This window comes from Ovis canadensis, chromosome 1 (assembly GCF_042477335.2).
Source record: "Ovis canadensis isolate MfBH-ARS-UI-01 breed Bighorn chromosome 1, ARS-UI_OviCan_v2, whole genome shotgun sequence".
Taxonomy (NCBI): domain Eukaryota; kingdom Metazoa; phylum Chordata; class Mammalia; order Artiodactyla; family Bovidae; genus Ovis; species Ovis canadensis.
Window position 1 is genome coordinate 14,631,328 of NC_091245.1, and position 22,374 is coordinate 14,653,701.

General features: G+C 41.9%; 1 protein-coding gene across 5 annotated transcripts in view; it reads left to right on the top strand.

Moving 5' to 3' along the window:
- Window positions 1–22,374, top strand: part of MACF1 (microtubule actin crosslinking factor 1) — a 343,697-nt gene that overhangs the window by 161,897 nt on the left and 159,426 nt on the right. For all 5 annotated transcript variants that reach the window (XM_069586902.1, XM_069586911.1, XM_069586919.1 and 2 more), the window contains 8 exons: window positions 18,883–19,049; window positions 19,831–19,943; window positions 20,044–20,150; window positions 20,571–20,690; window positions 20,829–20,924; window positions 21,559–21,686; window positions 21,774–21,867; window positions 22,050–22,204. In XM_069586902.1, the coding sequence (XP_069443003.1) occupies window positions 18,883–19,049; window positions 19,831–19,943; window positions 20,044–20,150; window positions 20,571–20,690; window positions 20,829–20,924; window positions 21,559–21,686; window positions 21,774–21,867; window positions 22,050–22,204 (980 nt within the window). The remainder of the gene's footprint in view (window positions 1–18,882; window positions 19,050–19,830; window positions 19,944–20,043; window positions 20,151–20,570; window positions 20,691–20,828; window positions 20,925–21,558; window positions 21,687–21,773; window positions 21,868–22,049; window positions 22,205–22,374) is intronic.

Consider the following 22,374-nt stretch of genomic DNA (forward strand, 5'->3'; position numbering starts at 1 on the left):
CAGGCCAGCTATTTCTCTCTGCAGAATGGTCTGGATCCTACTGGTATAGAATAAATAACTTCAACTGGGAGAAAACATGTGTAGCCTCTGTCCTTGTACTCCATTTGGAGCCCTTTGGACTGTGCTGTTATCTCATCTGTCACGTGTATACTTTAAAAAAAAAAAAAAAAAGGTGGGCAAGCCCCACTGGCACAACAGGGTAGTTTTTGAATCCAACTTTTCAGGCCTTTAATTCAGACTTCCTGCCCTGCTGCAGTTTGAGTAAAAACCATCTGGGCCTCATTTTAGCAACTTCCTCTCTCACTCCCAAATAGCAAGAGTTATCTTTTCATTTGAGTTCTTGGTCTTTGTGAGTCTAGTTGCCAATTCAAAACAGTGGAGTATCTTCCTGTTTTACTTAACTGAATACAGACTTGCATCCCTGCTGCAAGTAGAAAGCAGTGTAACTTGGGGTTCAAGTTCAAAGTCTTAAACAGGCGTCCATGTTCTGACTGCAGCCTTGAGCAAATAAATCCATTTTCCTTGACCCTTAGTTTCTGTACCTGTAAAGTGTAAAATGATAGTTTTGACTTCATTTGGTTACTGTGGGAATTGAATGAGATAATCCATAGCTTAGCACAGGGCGTGGTCCATGACAAAATGCTAAAACTGCGCTAGCTGTCAGCAGCAGCAGCAGCAGCAGCAGCAGCAGCAATCACTGTTGAACGGTCATGTCAAGTATTGTTCAGCAGAAACACTGCTTCTCTGTTGTGTTTGTAAGTGGTATCCTTTTTACCCAACATCCTTAATACTGTACTCAAAACTGATTTCCGGGTGTTCCCTCTGTGTGTCACCGGCCAGCAGAATTAACAGATGTCTGTCTTTCTCTCTCTCTGAAAAGGAGGGAAAGAAATGCTGCAAAAGTCGAGATCTTTTTCCTATGAAGATTAGGCTCTGGTCTCCAGGTTATCATTTTATTGTTTCTTGACCTGAAAATTCCGAGAATATGTTAATCCTGTTAGATATTTTCTTTTGGACATGTCAGTGCAGCTGTTGAAATCTAGCTCCCTTCACAGTTTGGGGGCCATAGTCCTCGGCCCTGGTTCTTCTCGGCCCTGGTTCTCCCCGGCCCTGGTTCTCCCCGGCCCTGGTTCTCCTCGGCCCTTCCCTTCCTGGTTGGTACCAGCGGCTGGTTCGCTTTCCCCCTCTTTCTCCTCCTCCTTTCTTCACGTTACCTTCTCCCAGGGCCTCTCTTCTTTCCCCCTCCCTTTTCCATTTACTCTTACATTCCCTCCCTCCTTCCCGCCCTCCCTAATTCCTCCCCTCCCCTGGTTTCTAGCCCCTTTTTGCTTTCTGTTTGTGTTTCTGAGGGCCGTGCTCCAATTACCTCATATTTGGAGAGAGGAAGCTGTAGCCAATCCGGTTTCTGTCTGCTTTTAGGTCAAGTGATTTCTGAACTGCAGTGAGATGCTTTGAATTTGTCTTGTTGCAGCTCTGAGCCTGTAAGATGGCTGTCTGAATCGGCAGCGGCTGGGAGACAGAGAGAGGCGGGGAGGGAGGGAGGAAGAATTGGAGGGGTTGCCGGCATAGAGCATGTTTTTGAATGTACATCTAATCCGATGAAGCCGAGGTTGGGATTTCTCTGGGATCCCAGGACTGGCTTAGCTGCGTTTTTGCAGAGATTAGGAGAGGAAAGCAATGGGAAATTCGCTGGGCTGTGTTAAGGAGCCGAAAGATTCAATAGCCGTTCCCGAGAAGGCTCCCATATCTCCTAAGAAAAGGGTTCGGTTCAAAAGGAGGTGGAAGGGGAAGAAAACCCCTACTCCAGCAGCACCCCGTGAGGAAGAACCCTTGCAGGGAACTGGAGCCCTCGAAGAGACTGGAACCCTGACGAAGTTAACAGTGAGTCTCCAGAAGGGGGAAGGAGTGGGAGGGGCCGAGCCACCACCACCCGCGAACGTGTTACTGCCCAGGGACTCAGCCCCCAGTTCAGGGCTGGGAGCCCAGGGCATGATCGTTCAGGTGAAGGAGAGGTTCCAGGGGGAGATCCAGACCGCTCAGCTTTTGTTGGAGAATGAGTCATCAGTTGCCGGAGGGGTCTGGGATTCCCTGGAAGAGGGGACGACTGTCATCGCTCACCTGCTCGATAACCCGGCAGAAAGGAACTGCGAGAAGTCAGTGAGCCAACTGGTGGAATTTCCGAGGACAGCCTCCTGCAGCAGCAGGGCCGTGCTGCTGCCTTTGCACAGGGGGACTGCAGTGGAGAAAGGAGCCGCTCCACTCGGAATTAGGAGCAGCGCTTCCCCCAGGACAGACCACCCCGCCGACACAGACAGTCTTTCTGCTGGCTGGAGTGTTGGTGGAGGAACCAAGGGCATCTTAAGTGCCCCTCAGACAGGTCCCTGGACTGTGGAACATTCCGCTTCTTCATCACTGCCAGACCAGCTGAGAGGCCAGAGCTGCACAGAGCCTGCCCGTGTGGGTCGAGTGCCCCTCCAGGTGCCCAGACTGCCTACTTCTCAGAGCGACGTATCCATCAGTGGCCCGACTCTGAGCATCTTGCTGTCCTCCTCCGGCTATGGCAGCGACGGGCCCCACTTACTTGGAATCCAGCCTAAAGACCCGGAGCCTGAAAAGAGCTCCACGTCCTTCTCAGAAGAGGATGGCACCCTTTCTTTGGAGGCAAGCCACGCCCCCTCATGGGGTCTAGAGTTGACGGGTGGGCATGCTTAAGGGATAGTCAAGCAGCGGTTTGCATTACTGGCCTCAAACTTACAGAAGTGGAGTGCAGCGAGCAGTGAGGAGCGCGGTGCTGCTTCTTACACTTTACCTGTCAGTCGGATACCGGGAGTTAGCCACTGCTACGCTCGGCAAGCAGAATCTGTTTCAGGTCTGCCCCTTGATGCTTGAAACCAGCTTCTTGTCTCTGGGGACTCCCTGACTCTGGGTGATCATGCCGCATAATTGCTCCAGCTATCTGGTGGGGTTATCTCTCAAGGTGCAGGGCTAGGTAATACTTCACTCTCAGCAGGTCTATTTATCAGCTTCCATGCTGTGGGAAGTTGTGGTATACACCGAGGTGATGGGGAAGCTGGCTGACTCTTTGAAGTGAGGTGGAAGGGGTCGGGGGAGGCCCTGTCTTCTGTGTGAGTGTGACTGCTCTTCTCCCTGGAGAATGGTGTCCTTCCTGGAGCTGATGTAATCTTTCCCCCCAGGGGACACTGCTAACGACAACACCCATTCCCGAGGTGGAGCGGCTAGTCCTCTACTGGTTCCTAATTCCAGCACTGGAGGAGAGGGACATAGGTTAGAGATTAGCCCAGAGCTTGAGGGGGCAGATAGAGAGGGTTAGAGCAGTCTGAAGGTTCAAGGTTAGAAAGAGTTTTCTGATCAGACTTGTTTATGTCCCTAACATGTTTTTGTTTGTGAGATACGTATTCAGACATAAGTGGAGGTGGTGGTAGTGATAGGTGGTGGGTGCTATGAATGTTTTTAGGAGTCAAGGAGCAGGTGAGAATTTAAGAGCTCTGAACAGAGAGAGGAGGGAAAACCCCAGGTGGTGCAGGGTTTGGTCTGGCACATATGAGGTGAATGTGTAGGTGGCTGAAGTTATAATTATCAGTGACTGAAGAACTTTTGTTGGCATATTGGTCTCTGCAGCAGAAGAAAAAAACTTTAGGGGGCCAGAGGTAGAAGATGGAGCCGGGCATTTTCCATGTTGGGCTGTGGTCAGGTGCCCTGGTGCCTGCGGAGCAGACAGGGTCCCACCTGCTCGTGCTCTGCTTCTCACCAACAGCAGGACACTGGGGAGAGATGCAAATTTAAGGTGACCTGTGATTAAATTGCCTGTTTGGGTGATGAATTTCCCCCACGGATAGGCCCATTTCAGTGCCCTTTGTTATTATAGAGTTTGGACAGTTGGAGGAAACAGTTGGAGAACAGTTGGAGGAAAAAATGGTCATTGAAAAATATTTATTACGTGGTTGGGCAAGAGGCATCCTTGGGCTTTTCATATAAAAGTGGGTGTGTGTATTAAGGTGGGGAGGGAGGCAGTGAGGCTGCTGGGGTGGGGTGTATCTGAGTTTCATTGGATAAGAGGGAATGTCAAAGTCAGCTTTTACCTTGGTACAGAATGGATGTAGAGTAATTGCGGCAGAACCAGCGGCTGAACTGATCACTCTTTTGATATTCCTGAAGTTGTGGAGGCGTCGTGATGATTTAGGATACATGCTCAGAATTTAGAGCGAGGTTTTCAGAAAGTTTGGAATATAAAATGTGAAGGAGCTCACATTTAGCAGAAGTCAGTTCAAGATAATGTCCCGTAGGTGACTGTGGTACTTTTGGAACAGGAAGGCTCTGGACAACTCTGTGAGGAGCCTCCAAGAAGAGATTGGTAGAAGAGACCTCTGGACCATGGTCTATAGTTTGACCAAATCAACAGCAGTGTGATTCTTGGGCTGTTCAGTATGAGAATCGCACTGGTGTGCGGTGCTTTCTGGGCAGTCAGGCTCTACATCCTGTCCCAGCTTCCCCGAGAGCAGACACGACCAGACTACACAGTTAGGGCCTAGGAAGAAAAACTAGGTGACCTGGAGTCAGCTCAGAAGTCTAGCGTGTCTTTGAGGTTCTGTGTCCATCTGGTGATGCAGGGACCACAGACTGTATGAACATCCTGTATCACAGATAAGAAGTGACTTCTCAAGATAAGTGTCCCTTATCCCTTAAGGATGAAGGTCTTTAAGGTCACAGGGGCCCGAAACCCTCCTCGGTCCCTGAAGGTCTTCAGGGAGCTGCGCCCTGCCTGGTAGGCTGCTCACAAGGCCAGGGGACAGCAAGAGAGGCAGGGGAGCGTGTTCTGACACTGCAGATTTCCTGGGAAATGTGGGTTGAGCCTCAGGGCGAGAGCATCTGACTGGAATATGAGGGCCCTGGGAGGACGCAGGGGTCAGGAGAGCAGCTGCTGCTGGTCACACACCAGCTCCTTCCTAAAGAGGGAACAGCAGGCACTCCAGTAGAGCTGATTTTTTGTTTGTTGGTTGGTTCTTGTTTTGTTTCGTGTTTAACATGTCAGGGTGAAAAACAGCAAACTTTGCGCTCCGGAGTGGTGCCTGTCCTTGGCATAACTCAGGCCACATTGCCTCTCCCGTTGACGACTCCAGGGCATGGTGATGGGAGAGGGGCCAGACTGTGCCCACAGAAACTTGGCAGTGGGTTTCTTTCTTTTCAGGACAGAGAGAAATAGGAACTGATTCTGATTCCTGCTGAGTGCCGGCTTTGGGTAATAGAAGACAAATGGTCTGCTTTCTGCTCACCTGGTAGAGCGGACTCTTCCCTTGACAGGAAACAGTTAACAACAGAAATACGATGACAGCAGCCGGGGGACAAAAATGGTTTTCAGGATGATAAGTAGACTTGGATTTGGAGCTGGGTGGGAGCAAGTTAACAGCAGTTGTACTTTGATGTCAGACAAAGGCCTTCACTGGTCCAATCCATCTCTCAGGAGGACTCCCTGCTCTCAGCTGCCATCGATAGCTATAATACCTGGCTTAATAGAACAAGGAAAACGGTTGAAAATCCCTTTCTTTTCTCTCTCGGCTCCACTGCCAGTCTCCTGGCCAGGGTTAGTGGATTCTGTTGAATGAATAATTTGGCTGAATACCATTGCCCTTGCCACAAACCCTTAGATTTTGGGTGAATAGTCAGAAAACACTGGGGCTAGACATGATGAGAAAGAAATCAGTTGGTATATTATTTTCTGGGCTAAGCCTTTTCAGTTATAAGTATCCTTTTCGCATCTCTCCTCTTTAATTATAGGGAAAGTTGTTCTTACTAATACTGGCTTTATATTACAAGAAGAAAGCAAAATTAACCAGATGATACTATTGGAGGAATGTAGCAGTTAAAGTTGCAGTTAGGCCTTTATTTAAGAAAGGAATTTTTTTCTTTTAAAAGTTTTACTTAATTAAAAATACTACCAAAGAATAATAATTATTTTTCAGGTATAACAATGGTGTTGTGGCTATGTTAAAAAAAAAAAAAGAATCTTTAGAGATGCATACTAAAGTGTCTTTAGAGGAAATGAGAGTGTGGAATTTGCTTTATGATAATAGGGGAGGAGTGAAGTGGGTGGAGTGTAGATGAAGCAAGATTAGCTATGAGTTGATATGGTTGGAACTGGGTGATTGGTACATAGGAATTCACAATATCATTCTTTTTTTATATATATTTAGTATTTTCCAATTCAAATGGAATATTTTTTCTGCGTTTTGATTTGTTTTTCACTGTTCTTTTCACTAATTTGTTTTGGAAAATTATTTTTGTCAAATTATGTTATTTATATTAACATGTAATGAGTTTATTATCTTTAAAAAAAAAATCATCCCACACATCTCTGGGAATCACCAATTTCTTCTCTGTATCTATAAACCTTTTTTTTTAAAGCTTTCCATGTATAAGAAAGGATTATACAGTGTTGTCTTTCTCTGTCTGATTTATTTCACTTAGCATAATATCCTCGAGATCCAATGATGTTGTTGCAGATGACAGGATTTCATTCTTTTTAATAGATGAATAATATTCCATTGGGTATATATGCCACAATTCCTTTATCTGTTCATCCATTGATGGGCATTTCAGTTGTTTCCAAATCTTAGTTATTGTAAATAAAGCTGCAGTGAAGGTGCATATATTTTTTTAAGTTAGTATTTTCATTTTCTTTGGATAAGTACCAGAAGTGATATTGAGCATCTTTTGATATATCTGTTAACCATTTGTCTAACTTCTTTAGAAAAAATGTGTATTCTGATCTGCCCATTTTTAAATGGGATTGTTTATGTTTTTGCTGTTGAGTTGTGTAAATTCTTTATGTATTTTGGATGTTAACTTCTTATCAGATGTATGATGAGCAAATATTTCCTCCCATTCAGTGGGTTGCCTTTTCATTTTGTTGGTGGTTTCCTTTGCTGTGTAGAAGCTTTTTGTGTGTCTGTTGTTGATGTTTTATGTGTGTTGTTGATTTGCTTTTGGCATCAGATTAAATACATCATTGCCCAAATCTACGTCAAGGTGCTTGCTGCTTGGTTTCTTTCTTTCCTTTTTTTTTTTAAAAAAAAACTTCTTATTTTGTATTGGGGTGTAGCCAGTGAACAATATTGTGATAGTTTCAGGTGAACAGGGAAGGGACTCAGCTATATGTATACAGGTATCCATTCTCCCCCAAACTCCCCTCCCATCCGTCTGTCACACAGCACTGAGAGGAGCTGCATGGGCCGTACAGTAGGTCCTTGTTGGTTATCCATTTTAAATAGCAGCAGAGTGAACAGGTCCATCCCAAACTGCCTAACTGTTCCTTCCCACAAACAACCTTAAGTTTGTTCTCTAAGTCTGTGAGTCTCTGTTTTGTGAATTCATCTGTATCATTTCTTTTTAGATTCCACATGTAAGGGATGACCTTCTCTGTTCCTGTGTTTTCTTCTAGGAGTTTTATGATTTTAGGTCTTATGGTCAAGTCTTTAATCCACTTTGAGTTAATTTGGAGATATGGTGTAAGATAATGGTTGAATTTTATTCTTTTGAGTGTGGCTGTCATTTTCCAACACCATTTATTGAAGAGACTCTCCTTTAACCATTGTGCAGCTTTGGCTCCTTTTCTTGTAAATTAATTGACTGCATATGCATGGGTTGGTTTCTGGGCGTAATCTTCTGTTTCACTTATCTATGTGTCTGTTTTTATGCCAAATACCATACTGTTTTGATTATTACATCTTTGTAATTTTGTTGGAAATTGGGGAGCATGATGCCTCCAGCTTTGTTCTTTTCTCCAGATTGCTTTGTGTAATCAATGTGTGTGTGTATTTCCATACATTGTTCTAATTGAAAAATGCCATTGGAATTTTTATAGAGATTGTTATGAATTTGTAAGTTGCTTTGAGTAGTATGGATATTCTAACAGTATTGATTCTTCCAGTTTGTGAGCACAGAATTTCTTTCCATTTATTTGTGTTGAAATTTATTTCATTTTTGTCTTACAGTTTTCGATATACCGGTCTTTCACCTTCTTGGTTGAATTTATTCCTAGATATTTTATTCTTTTTGATGCGGTTGTAAATGGGATTGTTTTCTTAATTCTCTTTCTGATTGTTCAGTTCCAGTCAGTCGTTCAGTCATGTCCAACTCTTTGTGACCCCATGAATTGCAGCATGCCAGGCCTCTGTGTCCATCACCAACTCCTGGAGTCCACCAGTTGTTTGTTACTAGTGTATAAAAATGCAACAGATTTTTGTATATTGATTTTGTATTCTGCAAATCACTGAATTTGTTTATTCCAATAGTTTTTTGATGTCTTAGGGAGTCATTAGGGTTTTCTATATATAATATCCTGTCATCTGCAAATTGTGGCACTTTTATGTCTTCCTCTCCAATTTATGTGCCTTTTATTTCTTTTGTTTGCCTAATAGTTCTGGCTAGGACTTTCAGCATCATGCTGAATAAAGTGGTGAGAGGAGACATCCTTGTCTTGCTCCTGATCTTAGAGGAAGGGCTTTCATCTTTTCATCATTGAGTATAATGTTAGCTCTGGCTAACATTATAATGAAATACCTTTCCTCTATACCTGCTTTGTTGAGAATTTTTATCATAAATGTTGCTGAATTTTGTCAAGTGATTTTTATGCATCTGTTGAGATGATATGACTTTTGTTCTTGCTTTTGTTAATGTGTGGTATATAACATTGCCTGATTTATGGATGTTGAACTATCCTTGCATACCTGGAATAAATCCTACTTGATCATGGTATATGATCCTTTTAATGTATAGTTGAATCTGGTTTCCTAATATTATTTTGAGGATTTTTGGATCTCTGTTTGTCAGGGATGTTAGCCTGTAATTTTCTTTTTTGTGTTTTTTTTGTCTGGTTTTGTTAGCAAGGTAATGCTGGCCTCATAAACTGAGTTTAGAGGAGTTCCCGCCTCTTCCATTTTTGAAAGAAATTTAAGAAGTATTGGTGTTAATTCTTCTTTGAATGTTTGATAGAGTCTTATCATTGAAGCTGTCCTGGACTTTTGTTTCTTGAGAGATTTTTGATTACTGATTCATTCTCCTTAATATTAGTCAGTCTTTTCAGAGTTTTCATTTAATCTTGATTCAGTCTTGTTAGGTTGTATATTTCTAGGAATTCATCCGTATCTTCTAGGTTGTCCCACCTGTTGGTGTATAATTTTTCATAGTATTCTCTTACAGTCCTTTGTATTTCTATGGCATCAGTTGTAACATCTCTTTCATTTCTGATTTTATTTGTGTACTCTGTTTTTCTTGGTGAGTCTAGCTGAAGGCTTGCCAATTTTATTAATCTTTTCAAAGAACCATCTCTTAGTTTTTTTATTCTTTCCTACTGTTAGGAAAAGTAATGGTGGAATTATTATACAGTGCATGGAGCTTCCCTGGTGGCTCAGCTGGTAAAGAACCCGCCTGCCAATGCAAGAGATGCAAGAGATGTGGGTTCAATCCCTGGGTCTGGAAAATCCCCTGGAGAAGGAAATGACAACCCACTCCAGTATTCTTACCTGAAAAATTCCATGGATAGAGAAGCCTGGCAGGCCACAGTCCATGGGGTTGCAAAGCGCTGGACACGACTGAGCATGCATGTGCGCGCGTGCGCGCGCACACACACACACACACACACACTATGTAGTGCATATGCTGAAAAAAGATTAATGTCCAGAATATTTGAAGTCTAGTGTGAGTAAAGTGGTTAAGAGTATGGAGCCAGGTTGGCTGAGTTTGAATTCTAGCTCTACTACTTACTAGCCGTGTACCTCGGGGCAAGTTACTGAATATCTCTATGGCACAATTTCCTCATTTGTAAACTGAGGATACGAATAGTATGTACTTCTCAGGGTTGTTGTGAGAATTGTAAGAGTTAATGCAAGTAAAACACAATGAAAGTGAAAGTGTTGGTTAGTCAGTCCTCAGTTATTGATGTTCTTTAAATAATTTCTATAAATAAACAAGAAAAACGTAAACATGCTAGTAGAAAAAATAGGGGAAACCCAGGAATAAGCAATTCACAAAAAGAAGAAGAAGAAGAAACCCAAATGCCTCATACACAGGATTCTTTCTCACTAGTATTCAAAGATATAAAACTGAAAATAACAACAGAATGCTATTGTATACCCATGAGACTGGCAGAAAATAAAAAGTTTGGAAATGCATAGTGTAGGCAAAGGTGCAGAATGATGGAAAAAACACTTTGTACCCTTGTTGATAGAAGTATAAATTGGTGTTGTTATTTGGACAGTAGTTTGGTGATATTTAGGAGAATTTTTAAATGCCCATATTCTGTGATCCAGGATTTCCATTCTAATTATATTCCCTGGAAAGTCTTCCATGACTCTGAATTTGAATATTGAGAGGAGAGCTCACTTGATCTTTACCTAATTCTTTTGTTGGTAATAAACACAGCTGCCATAAGATCTCCCTAGTGAGGCATTTGTAATGAATTACTACCTTGTACCCTCACCTGTTCTTGAATGAAAAGTTTTCAAAGTCTGATGCCTTCACTGTAGTGGGATGAAGTCAGCTAGAAACTTCAAGGCACATGAATCAAGTGTTATTGTTAGCTCATTACATCTAGTTCATTCCCTGAGACTTACATAGACTTATAAAGTTCATATTCCTCAGCCTGGTATTCCAACCCCTCCATAATCTGTCTAATCTTCTCTCCTATAACAGTTCCCAAGTAGAACTTTCATGTCTTAACAGGTTGACCTCTTAACTGTCTACTACTATTCCTGTTCCAGCTTCTAATCTTTGTTTGTATCTACTTTCTACATAGAATTCTTTTCCTCTTTTTTTTTTTTTGTTTCTATAACATCTTTCAAGGATGCCTTTAAATCACACTTCTCTAAGAAGTATTTTTATCACTCTGAAGTGAAGTGAAAGTCATTTAGCCGTGTCCCACTCTTTGCGACCCCATGGTCTATATAGTCCATGGAATTCTCCAGGCCAGAATACTGGAGTGGGTTGCCATTTCCTTCTCCAGTACTCTGCTGCTGCTGCTGCTAAGTCACTTCAGTTGTGTCCGACTCTGTGTGACCCCATAGGCGGCAGCCCAGTACTCTAGCCCATACTAATTATTAATTATGCTGAGATCCTCTATTGAATATTACTATTTACTATATTTTTTAAAGAAATATTTATTTATTTGCTGGGTCTTAGTGCAGCACATGTGGAGAAGGAAATGGCAACCCACTCCAGTGTCCTTGCCAGGAGAATCCCAGGAACAGGAGAGCCTAGTGGGCTGCCGTCTATGGGGTCGCACAGAGTTGGACACGACTGAAGTGACTTAGCAGCAGCAGCAGCGGTGCAGCACACGTGGAGAAGGAAATGGCAACTCACTCACTCCAGTATTCTTGCATGGAGAATCCCATGGACAGAGGAGCCTGGCAGGCTAGAGTCCATGGGGTCACAAAGAGCTGGGCCCGACTGGAGGGCCTTAGCATGCAGTAGGTATTGTGGCACGTGGGACCTTCATTATTCAGAGCAGCATACAGGATCTTTAGACATAGCATGTGGACTCTTAGTGGCAGCATCTGGGATCTAGTTCCCTGAGCAGGGATTGAACCCAGGTCCCCTACATTGGGAGTGTGGCGTTTTAACCACTGACCACCAGGGCAGTCCCTATTTACTATATTATTGTTCCTCTTTTGGGGCCTTAAATTATGTGAAACTCTTTCCTGTGATTTTACCACATATGCCTAAATACAAGGTAAAGTTTATTCCTTCAGATATTAGCCTTCAAAAAAAGAGGGGGGGGGGCCGGATTCTCTTTGTATTGGATTTTTTAAAATAAACTCTTTCTTGTTATTGGACTCCCAGTGAAATTATAGTCAGTTCATGAAAAAGGATTAATGAATCTGCTAATTCATTGGATTCAGTTTTTGTAGAGATCAATTAACAAAATTTGTTCAATGAAAAGAGTAACTGAGGAAATTCTCTGGCAGTCCAGGGATTAGGACTCTGTGCTTCCAATCAGGAGGCCTGGTTTTGATCCCTGGTTGGAAAACTAAGATCTTGCAAGCCACATGTCCACAAAGAAGAAAAGAGTAACCAAAAATCTAAGAAAGTTTTAGCTATTGTTCTTAAGAATATGACTTAAGTTGAAGTGTTGAATGTAGCAATTGTATGTGTTTAATCATATTTTTAAAAACTTTATTATTATTATTTTTTAATTAAAAGCATTTTTTTTAGCCGTGCTGCATAGAGCATGGGACCCTACTTCCCCAACCAGGGATCAAACAGCACCTCCTGCAGGGGGAGTGTGGAGTCTTAGCCACTGGACCACCAGGGACGCCCCCAAACCTTTCAAAACATCACCCACATCACTTATAAAAGCACACACACACAGCAAGTGATCACATTATGGAAATCATAAATAGCAATAGAACGAATGGAAAAAAACCAGTATTACACAATTGGATTCTTGTGGCTGGGGTTGAAATTTACACAGACAGCATGGATTCAGACAAGTGCTCTTGTATCTCAGAAATCTTAGAAAGGAATGTAGATGATGTTTTATTGAAAATGCACCCAAATAGTAGCTTTATTATTTTTTGAAGTACCTTTTTTTATGAAAAAGACTGTGTAAGAATGCCTGTGAAGACTCTGAATAACATGATTTTATGAAATGTAAAGGTAAAAATAAGCATGAATACCAAATTAATGCATTAGACATGCTGCTCATTTTTAAAACTTGAAGTGTAGTTGATTTGTGTTGGTTTCTGGTGTATAGTAAAGTGACTCATATATATCTTCTGTTTTTACTTTCTTTTCCATTGTGGTTTGTTACAAAATATTGAGTATAGTTTCCTGTGTTACATGGTAGAACTTGGTCTGTTTTATATGTAGTTGCTTGTATCTGCTAATCCCAAGCTCCTAATTTATCCCCTCCTTCCACTTTAATAACTGTAAGTTTGTTTCCTATGTCTGTGAATCTTTCTGTTTTGTAAATAAGTGGATTATTTTAAATATGGGTATATATGTAAATAAGTTTCTAAAAGTTTAGGTATTCATGGGGCCACAGAGCTTTCCTTTCTCCAGTTCTCTCTTCCATCTGTCTGTTGTCATTTGGGGAGATTTGGGACTGCCTGCTGTTTGGAGTAGCCTTATTTTAGCCTGAGATATGGCATGTCTCAACTGAGTTCTTTCAGAGCAAGCATGTCTGGTTTTCTGTTTCCCCTTTTTCATCTGGCTAACTCCTACTTGGGTCTTAAATTTCAGCGTAGATGCTGTCTGGTTGCCTCTGTCAAGTTCTTTGGTGCTGCCTGTTTGGGTTACTTGCTCACCTCTGTCACAGCATTGCTCTCTCGGCCTGGTGTCATCTTCCCTACTAAACTGTTTGAGCTTGAGGCCCAAGGTTGTGCTTTTGTCTCGAGATACCAAGAACTTGAACACAGCTGCTAGGACATAATCTTTGCTCAAGAAGTAACAGCAGAATGAGCACGTGGTGTTTGACTTTTTTTGTTCTTCTCCCTCCTCCTGATGTATGGTGTCTGCCATAGTGTGAAGCACAGATGAGATGCTGTTCAGTAAATACTTGTTGATTTGCGTGTGTGTTAGTCTCTCAGTCATGTCCAGCTCTTTGCAACCCCATGGACTGTAGCACACCAGGCTTCTCTGTCCGTGGAATTCTCCAGGTAAGAAAACTGGAAAGGGTTGCCATTTCCTCCTCCAGGGGATCTTCATGACCCAGGGATCATCCCAGGTCTCCCATATTGCAGGCAGATTCTTTACTGATCTTGTTAGGAGCATATTCAGTTGCTAGACATGCTTCAGAGAAGGAATTAATCAAGCTGTGGGAAGTGTGTGTTGAAAGAGAATTCAGGTAGGTGAGCTTAGTCTCTGAGGTGGTAATGAGGCTGTCCCCTTTTCCCAAATGGTTCCTTTTAAACATCCAGATGAGGGAGAAAGGTCCCTGGCTCTGAAGCGAGAATTCTCCATTTGGGAGATGAAGGTAAAAGCTTCTACATAGCTCAGAGGATAGCACTGCAATCACATGTGAATAATACGTGAAGAGATGGACAAAAGCCAAATTTAATCACTGAGATTATTATGATGATAATCCCGTTTTTCTCATCCAGCTCACAATCTAGGAAGGCCCTAATCCAAACAGGGTATTTTTCCTTTCCCTGAGGGATCTAAACATTTCCCTGTCTCATTATAGCTGTGTGGAAAAACTGAAGTACAGCTGTTCATTGAACTGTTTCCAATACAATATACAAAGATAGTGTGATTGGCAGACGGGAGATGCCATCAGAGATACTGACTGTGATATTGTGGATATACAGTATCAGTTGACTAATGGGAATTGCTTTTTAGGGTAAAGAACCCAGATTCTCACATTTCATTTTGCTTATTCAAATTCTGTCCCTTTTCACATCAACAAATCTATTTCCTGTTCCCAGCAATATTTTGCTTTGATGTGTATGTGAAACGCTACAGTGGAAGAACTGGGATATGTCAGAGTGGGTGTCATTTAGCTATTGAAATAAACAGTTAGGAATGTTGTGGAGGAGCACTAGCAGGGAATTGGTACTGGTGGGAGGCTGTTAACACTGGACTCTCAGGATGATGGCTTGGGCAACACGATCCATTACTGGGTCCTTGGCTTGTTTGATAATACACTATACATTATTTGCTGAGTAAGTTTCCTGTCAGAAAAGTAATATGTCTCATGATTCTAGGTGGGTCTTATCCCCAAATATATTTTATTTGTTTATTTTTATTGTTTATTACTGGGCTTCCCTGGTGGCTCAGATAGTAAAGAATCTGCCTGCAATGCAGGAAACCCAGGTTCGATTCCTGGGACAGAAAGATGCCCTGGAGAAGGATATGGCAACCCACTCTGGTATTCTTACCCAGAGAAAGACCATGGACAGAGGAGCCTGGCTGGCTACAGTCCATGGCATCTCAAAGAGTCGGGCATGACTGAGTAACTCGTATACACATTGTTTATTAACCAAGTGATTATTAATTAAAGCACTTTAAGTGTCCATTATAGATTAGCACAACACTAGGTGCAATGGGTGATAATGTGAAACAGCCCTGATCACTGAGTCTCAGATCTGGAGGTTATTTCTTCTACAGTATCCAGGCATCTGCTGGGACATATTCTGTGTTAGGGAGCTCTCCTTCATAGCAGCTGCTGTGGTTTTAAATCGTTCTGATAGTTCAGATGTAGTATCTGCACCTCGGGAAACCTGCTCTCAAGGAGATATTAGATAATGTGCTGTGCTATGCTTAGTCGCTCAGTCGTGTCTGACTCTTCGAGACCCCATGGACTGTAGCCCACCAGGCTCCTCTGCCCATGGGGATTCTCCAGACAAGGATATTGGAATGGGTTACCGTGTCCTCCTCCAGGGGATCCACCCAACCCAGGAACTGAACCCAGGTCTCCTGCATTGCAGGTGGTTTCTTTATCAGCTGAGCTACCAGGGAAGCGCATATTAGATAATAAAAACATATTAAATATTAGCCAGTGATACAAGATAACACTTAACTGATGATCTAGATATCAGTGCTGTGGGAGTTAGGCCAGCAATAACTGAAGGAAGACCCCCATTTATTCAAGGAAGAGAGAGGGAACACTTATTTGTTGAATTTAGCCATGTGTTTGGTCTAGGTACATAATCCTGAAAAGGTAATAGGTGTGATTCCCACTTTACAGATGTCATAAACTGAGGTCCAACTTACAGCTGGTGAAATTGAGATTCAGACCTAGGCCTGTGTGGAATCAAAGGCATGTACTTTTCTCCTCTCTCAAGACTGCCATCTCTCTAAAGTAGGTCCTGTGCTAGATTTTGGAGGTTTCTTAAAATAACTTTTTTCCTAAATATAAAAATATACATAATGTAGAAAGTTTGGGAAATATAAAAATCATCTATAATGCTATCACTTAGGTAGAACTATGATTACTAATTTGGTGTATATATATATATATATATATATACATGTATCTATCACATACATTATGCATATATATGACTTAGTTAACTATATATTATATTTTTAATGTAAAATCACTATTATTATTTATTATTTTGTTTGTATTTTTCTTTTTTGTTTTTTAGTCTTAAAATGTTTTTCTTTAGTTTATTGGTCACACCATGGGCATACAGGATCTTGGTTCCCTGACCAGGGATCAAACCCATGCCCCCTGCATTGGGAGCTCAGTGTCTTAACCACTAGACCAACAGGGAAGCCCCCTTCTTTTTCTTTTTATAAAATATGGTGGTTATTTTCCTGTTACTAACATTTTATAAAGCATACCTTTTTTCCCCATAAGTAAGATTTTTTTTTTAATTGGTAATAAAATCAGCAAACTTTATATGGTAAAAATATCTGAGTCTTTTTACTCAAGGAAGACTTAGCAAAGGCAACCAGTTTATTTGACAACACATTTTTTATTTTACTTTACTTCATCTCATTAATTTACTTTTTCCTCATCAATTACTACTTCTTCTGTTTTTTTTTTTTTAAACTAAAGCATACCTTTTTAAGTGCTATAAAGAATTCTGCCTTGTGTATGTGTTGTAATTTGTGACTAATCAATTCCTCATTGGAGTTTGAGATCTTTATAACATTTTGCTGTAAAATATTTATCATATTTTGATAAGCATTTGAAAAAAGTTTCAGCCTTATTGAAGTAAAATTGACAAAACTGTGACATATTTACAGTGAACATCATGGTGATTTGATATTCAGACAAATGTTGTGCTTTACAGATACTATTTTTTTTTTTTTTTAACAAACTGAAGGTTTGTGGTGGCCATGCATTGAGCAAGACTGCTGGTATCATTTTTCCAATAACATTTGCTTACCTCGTGTCTCTGTTCCACATTTTGTTGATTCTTATATTTGAAACACTTCGTAAGCAAAAAGATTACAATTTGCTGAAAGCTCAGATCATAGCTTTTTTTAGCAATAAAGTATTTTTTAAATTAAGGTGTATACATTGTTTTTTAAGACATATGCTATTGCGCATGTAATATAGTATAGTATAAACATAACTTTTATGTGTACTGGGAACCAAAAATGCGTGTGACTCATTTTATTGTGATTGACATCTCCTCTATTGCTGTGGCCTGGAACCAAACCTACAGTATTTGTGCTTATGTGCCTGTATGTGTATACTGAGAAAGGTTTCCCACCATCTAGTTAGCTAACATCCATCACCTCACATGAATATGTGTGTGTGTGTGTGTGTGTGTGAACATTTAAGTTCTACTCGCTTTTCAAATTTCAGTTACACAATACACGATTTTCCACTGTAGACACCTGTGTTTCGCATTAGATCCTCAGGCCTTATTCAGCTTACAGCTAAAGGTTTGTACCCTTTTTCTAGCCTCTTCCTATTTCTCCCAACCCACAGGCAACCACTGTGCTATACTTTCTGTTTCTATGGCTTTGATATATATATATATTTTTTTTAGATTCCACATTTAAAGTGACATCATGCAGTATTTGTCTTTGGCTTATTTTGCTTAACGTAATGCCTTCAAGTTTCCCCATGTTGCCACAAATGGCAGGGTTTCCTTTTTCATAGCTGAATAATATTTTATTGTATGTCACACATCTTCATCCATCTGTGTGTTGAGAAACACTTAGGTTGTTCCTCTGTCTTGGCTATTGTGAATAGTGCTGCAGTGAACATGGGAGTGCTGATACCTCTTCGATGTCCTGTTTTCATTTCCCTTGGATGTATCCCCAACTTCCCTGATAGCTCAGCTTTTAAAGACTCTGCCTGCGATGCAGGAGACCTGGGTTCGATCCCTGGGTTGGGAAGATCCCCTGGAGAAGGGAAAGGCTACCCACTCCAGTATTCTGGCCTGGAGAATCCCATGGACTATATAGTCCATGGGTCGCAAAGAGTCAGACACGGCTGAGTACCTTTGACTTTCACGGCATGTACCCAGAACAAGATTGCTGGATCATAGAGTAGTTCTGTTTGGAACCACTATACTGTTTTCCGGAATGATTGCACCAATTTATATTCCCACCATGAGTGCACAGGATTCCCTTTGCAGCACATTTTCACCCACACTTGTTACCTTGTTTGAACACTTGCTTCCTTGTTCCTGATGACCGCCATTCTAGTAGGTGTGGGGTGATGCCTCATTATGGTGTTATTTTGCGTTTCCCTAGTGAGCAGTGATGTTGACTACCTTTTCATGCACTTTTGTATGTTCTCTTTAGAGACATGTCCAGTCGGATCTTCTGTCCAGTTTTAAATCGGGTGGTTTGGTTCTTCGCTATGGAATTCAGTGGGTTCATGTTTTAGAGATTAATCTTTTATCAGGCATAGGATTTATAAATGCTTTCTTCCATCCTATAGGTTGCCTCTTCATTTTGTTGACGGTCCTCTTTGCTGTGCAGGAGTCTTTTAGTTTGATGTAGTCCCAGTTGTTTGTTTTTCTTTTGTTATCTTTCATTTGGTCTTGATAAACATTTGTGTATAAATTTTTTTGCACATTTCTCTGATAACTTTCTATCAGGTATATGTCTATTTTAAGACTTATTTAAAAACTGCCCTCCAGAGGCAACCTATGCCCTTTATACTCCCACTAGTGGCAATATCATGAGAATACCCAATTTTAGATATTCTCTCCAATACTGACCAGTATCATTAAAAAATAAAAACTCTCCTAATTTGACAGGTGGAAAAAATGTCTTCTCATAGCTTTAATTTGCATTTCTTTGACTACCAGACAGAATGAGTGTATGTTGGGAGTTTTCATCTGAAGTGATGCCAGCCTTGGATCTCCTTCTAAGAGTCATCATGTATGAAGAGAAGACTAAAAGGCTCTATCTTATTTATCTTAAATTACTTCATGTCCTATCTTTTGACAGATCTCTGACATCTACATTAGTGGAGAATCAGGGGACATGTCAGCTAAGGAGAAACTGCTCCTGTGGACCCAGAAGGTGACAGCTGGTTACACCGGAATCAAATGCACCAACTTTTCCTCCTGCTGGAGTGATGGGAAGATGTTCAATGCACTTATTCACCGATACAGGTAAATACAGTGGCGCCTCGGGGGCCTGGAGAGGCTGCTTCTCATCTCTTTCTTGTAATTAGCTATAATGCCACATTTCCTCTCAGCTGACAGTCGAGGCTCTGATTCATTTGTTTTATTTGAAAAAGGAATACGTACTGAAGTCCTGCTCTTCTAAGCACTGGGCTAGTATAGCAGTGAAGAAAGCAGCTAAATTCTTCCCCTCATAGAGCTTACTTTTCAATGGGGAAAATAGGCAATAAACACATAAGTGTGTGCTGTCATACAGGGGTGAGGGCAGTGGAGGGAAGACAGTGATGGGGGTTGTGGTGTTTTGGGCAGGGTGGTCAACGGTGGCCTCTCTGATGAGGATGTTGGAGCAGAGTCATGGATGAGGAGTGGGCCATGCTGGCCTCCAGGGTCCGCGTGATTCACTTGGAGGAAGTAACAATTACAAAGGGCATGAAGTGGGGACTTGCTTGGAGTGGGTGAGGAAAATAGGAATTTTGAATGACAAAGATCAATATTATTGTACTCCTAGTGGTCGTAACCATGCGTTGGGAAAATTGGTACCTTTCCCTTGAAATCCAGCAAACCTACTATCCTGTAAGTTTAGAATTAGGGAGCCCTGGGTTCCTGGAATGTGATTAACAAGGTGACTAGTGCTCCTCTAAACCTCTTGCTTTCTCTCTAACTCATCCAGTATTTTTCAGCTTTGAGTACTTTTAAGAGGGTTTCTTTGTATGAATTCCCATGTGCCTGTAGCTAGGGGCATTTCATATGTCTTGGTGGACTTTTGCAGACCTGATCTGGTAGATATGGAGAGGGTACAGATCCAGAGCAACCGAGAGAATCTCGAACAGGCATTCGAAGTAGCGGAAAGACTAGGGGTCACCCGGTTACTGGATGCAGAAGGTGAGAGCTGACTGGGGTTGGCGGTGTTTGACATACTTTCATTATTTCTTCCCCAGTGGGTTCTGTTGTTCTAACAGATTTCTTGCCCTTTGTCTCTCAGATGTGGATGTGCCATCTCCAGATGAGAAGTCTGTAATCACTTATGTGTCTTCAATTTATGATGCCTTCCCTAAAGTCCCTGAGGGTGGAGAAGGGATCAGTGCTACGGTAAAAGAACATTTTCCTAAAATACCTTCTGGCTCTGATTGCTTTGGGTGGAGTGTATTGATTAGACTATGTTTCTTCAGCACTCAGTGTGTACAGAGCACTTTTGTACAGAGCAGACTGAATCCACATCATCTTTATACATGGCTGTTGTCCTTGGTCCATGGGAATGAATGTAGATGGTGCTAATTTTGTAGCGTCCAGCATAGGCTATTCTAGGTGTCAGGAAATTGAATCCCATCTTGAAAGTCCTTGAGGAGCTTTGAAACTGGGACTCTGAGTGTTAAACTGAGCGGCTGTGTCTGTGTCAGTAATTAAAGGAAAGGGCTTTATGAGGTTTGGGGTGGCCTGAGCTAATTTCTCCTGAGCTTGGCTTGCACACTGCTAATCAGGGTGTGTGTGGTGTCTACCTTTTGGCAATAGGAAGTGGATGCCAGGTGGCAAGAATACCAAAGCCGAGTGGACTCCCTCATTCCCTGGATCAAACAGCACACAATACTGATGTCAGATAAATCCTTTCCCCAGAACCCTGTTGAACTAAAGGTAAAGTTATAGACTTAAATCATTTTCCATAAATTCACTCTGGGGAGTAAGTCTCAGAGCCTGTTGCTGCTGGCTCCTGGGTGAGGTGGTATGAAAACTGGGATGTTTGCATTCATTCACCAAATATTAATTTTGTAGGCACTTTATAATCAATACATACACTTCAAAGAAACAGAAATTCTGGCCAAGGAGAGAGAAAAAGGAAGAATCGAGGAATTATATAAATTATTAGAGGTAAGGAAGCTTATCCTTTGCTGAGACCTGGGGTTTGCTGGCAGGCCCTTTGTTACTTTGTTCCCTGCATCTTCCTCCAAACCTTTGTTAATAGCAATATTCTCAGGGTGACAAGTCGAGCATCACTCTCAGGCTGCTCCTGCGAGTTTATGGTAAAGGGGAAGCATCTGCCATTGCAGTTTTTCAAAGGGCCTATTGGAAAGTGTCACATATTCATTCAGAAATCTGGAGTTTTGTGAATGTTTTCCTATTTCTCAGGGGAAGACAGATAGAAAGAAAGAAAAGAGGCTTCCCTTCACATTTTGATTCCTAGAGAATTTGAAGTTGCGGAGATGGGCATTTCCACAGTGGGGATAGGGAGGACAGGAGGATTTATGGAAAATGTGTAAGAAATGGAAGGATTTCAAGCAAGTGGTCCCTATTTTAGAGGTGATTTTTTTTGTTCTCACCTGAAGGTGAAGTACTGCTAAAATATTCACTTGTCATCTCTTATTCGACAGTGGGAAAAATTGGCTGAATGGCTAGGCAAAGAAGCAGGAAGTGATGGACGAGGCATAAATTAAAACTGGGGCCTGAGAACATGGCTGTGTTTTTGGACTAAAAGAGTATCTCTGTTTTTGTTTTTTTTTTTAAGGTATGGATTGAATTTGGCCGAATTAAACTGCCTCAAGGTTATCACCCTAATGATGTGGAAGAAGAGTGGGGAAAACTCATCATTGAGATGCTGGAGCGAGAGAAATCACTTCGGCCAGCTGTAGAGAGGTGGGTCCAGAGTCTGGAGGGGATCTGGCATCCCTTACTGGGCCGCTTTGAGCCCTGCCCTTGACTCTGGTTTTCACCTTATTTTAGGCTGGAATTGCTGCTACAGATTGCAAACAAAATCCAGAATGGTGCTTTGAACTGTGAAGAGAAACTGACGCTAGCTAAAAACACGCTGCAGGCGGTAAGTCTGACTGCTTTATCTCACATGTTCATGTCACCCCTCATCCTGTGCTGTGATGGTTAAAGTCAACAGTGGAGGGATCCAGCTTGTCTTGGAATTGCAGTGGACGCCTTGGCTCCCTGGGTCCAAGTGGGTGAGAGCAGGGGAGCTGTCCCCCCTCTTACTCTCCCTTTCTCTCTCAGGATGCTGCTCACCTGGAGTCAGGGCAGCCGGTGCAGTGTGAGTCAGACGTCACCATGTACATTCAGGAGTGTGAAGGTCTCATCAGACAGCTGCAGGTGGATCTCCAAATCCTACGAGATGAGAACTACTACCAGCTAGAAGAGCTGGCTTTTAGGTGAGCAACGTGGGACTCAAACAGAGGGCCTGATCACTACTGGTTCTCAGATATTGAGAGCCGGGCACTGAATCCTACAGCCTGGGCATTAGAGATCAGTATCTCAGTAGGGATGCTACAGGTATTTGAGGCAGGAAAATTCTCATGGTAGAAGCAGGTTTCCTTTATTC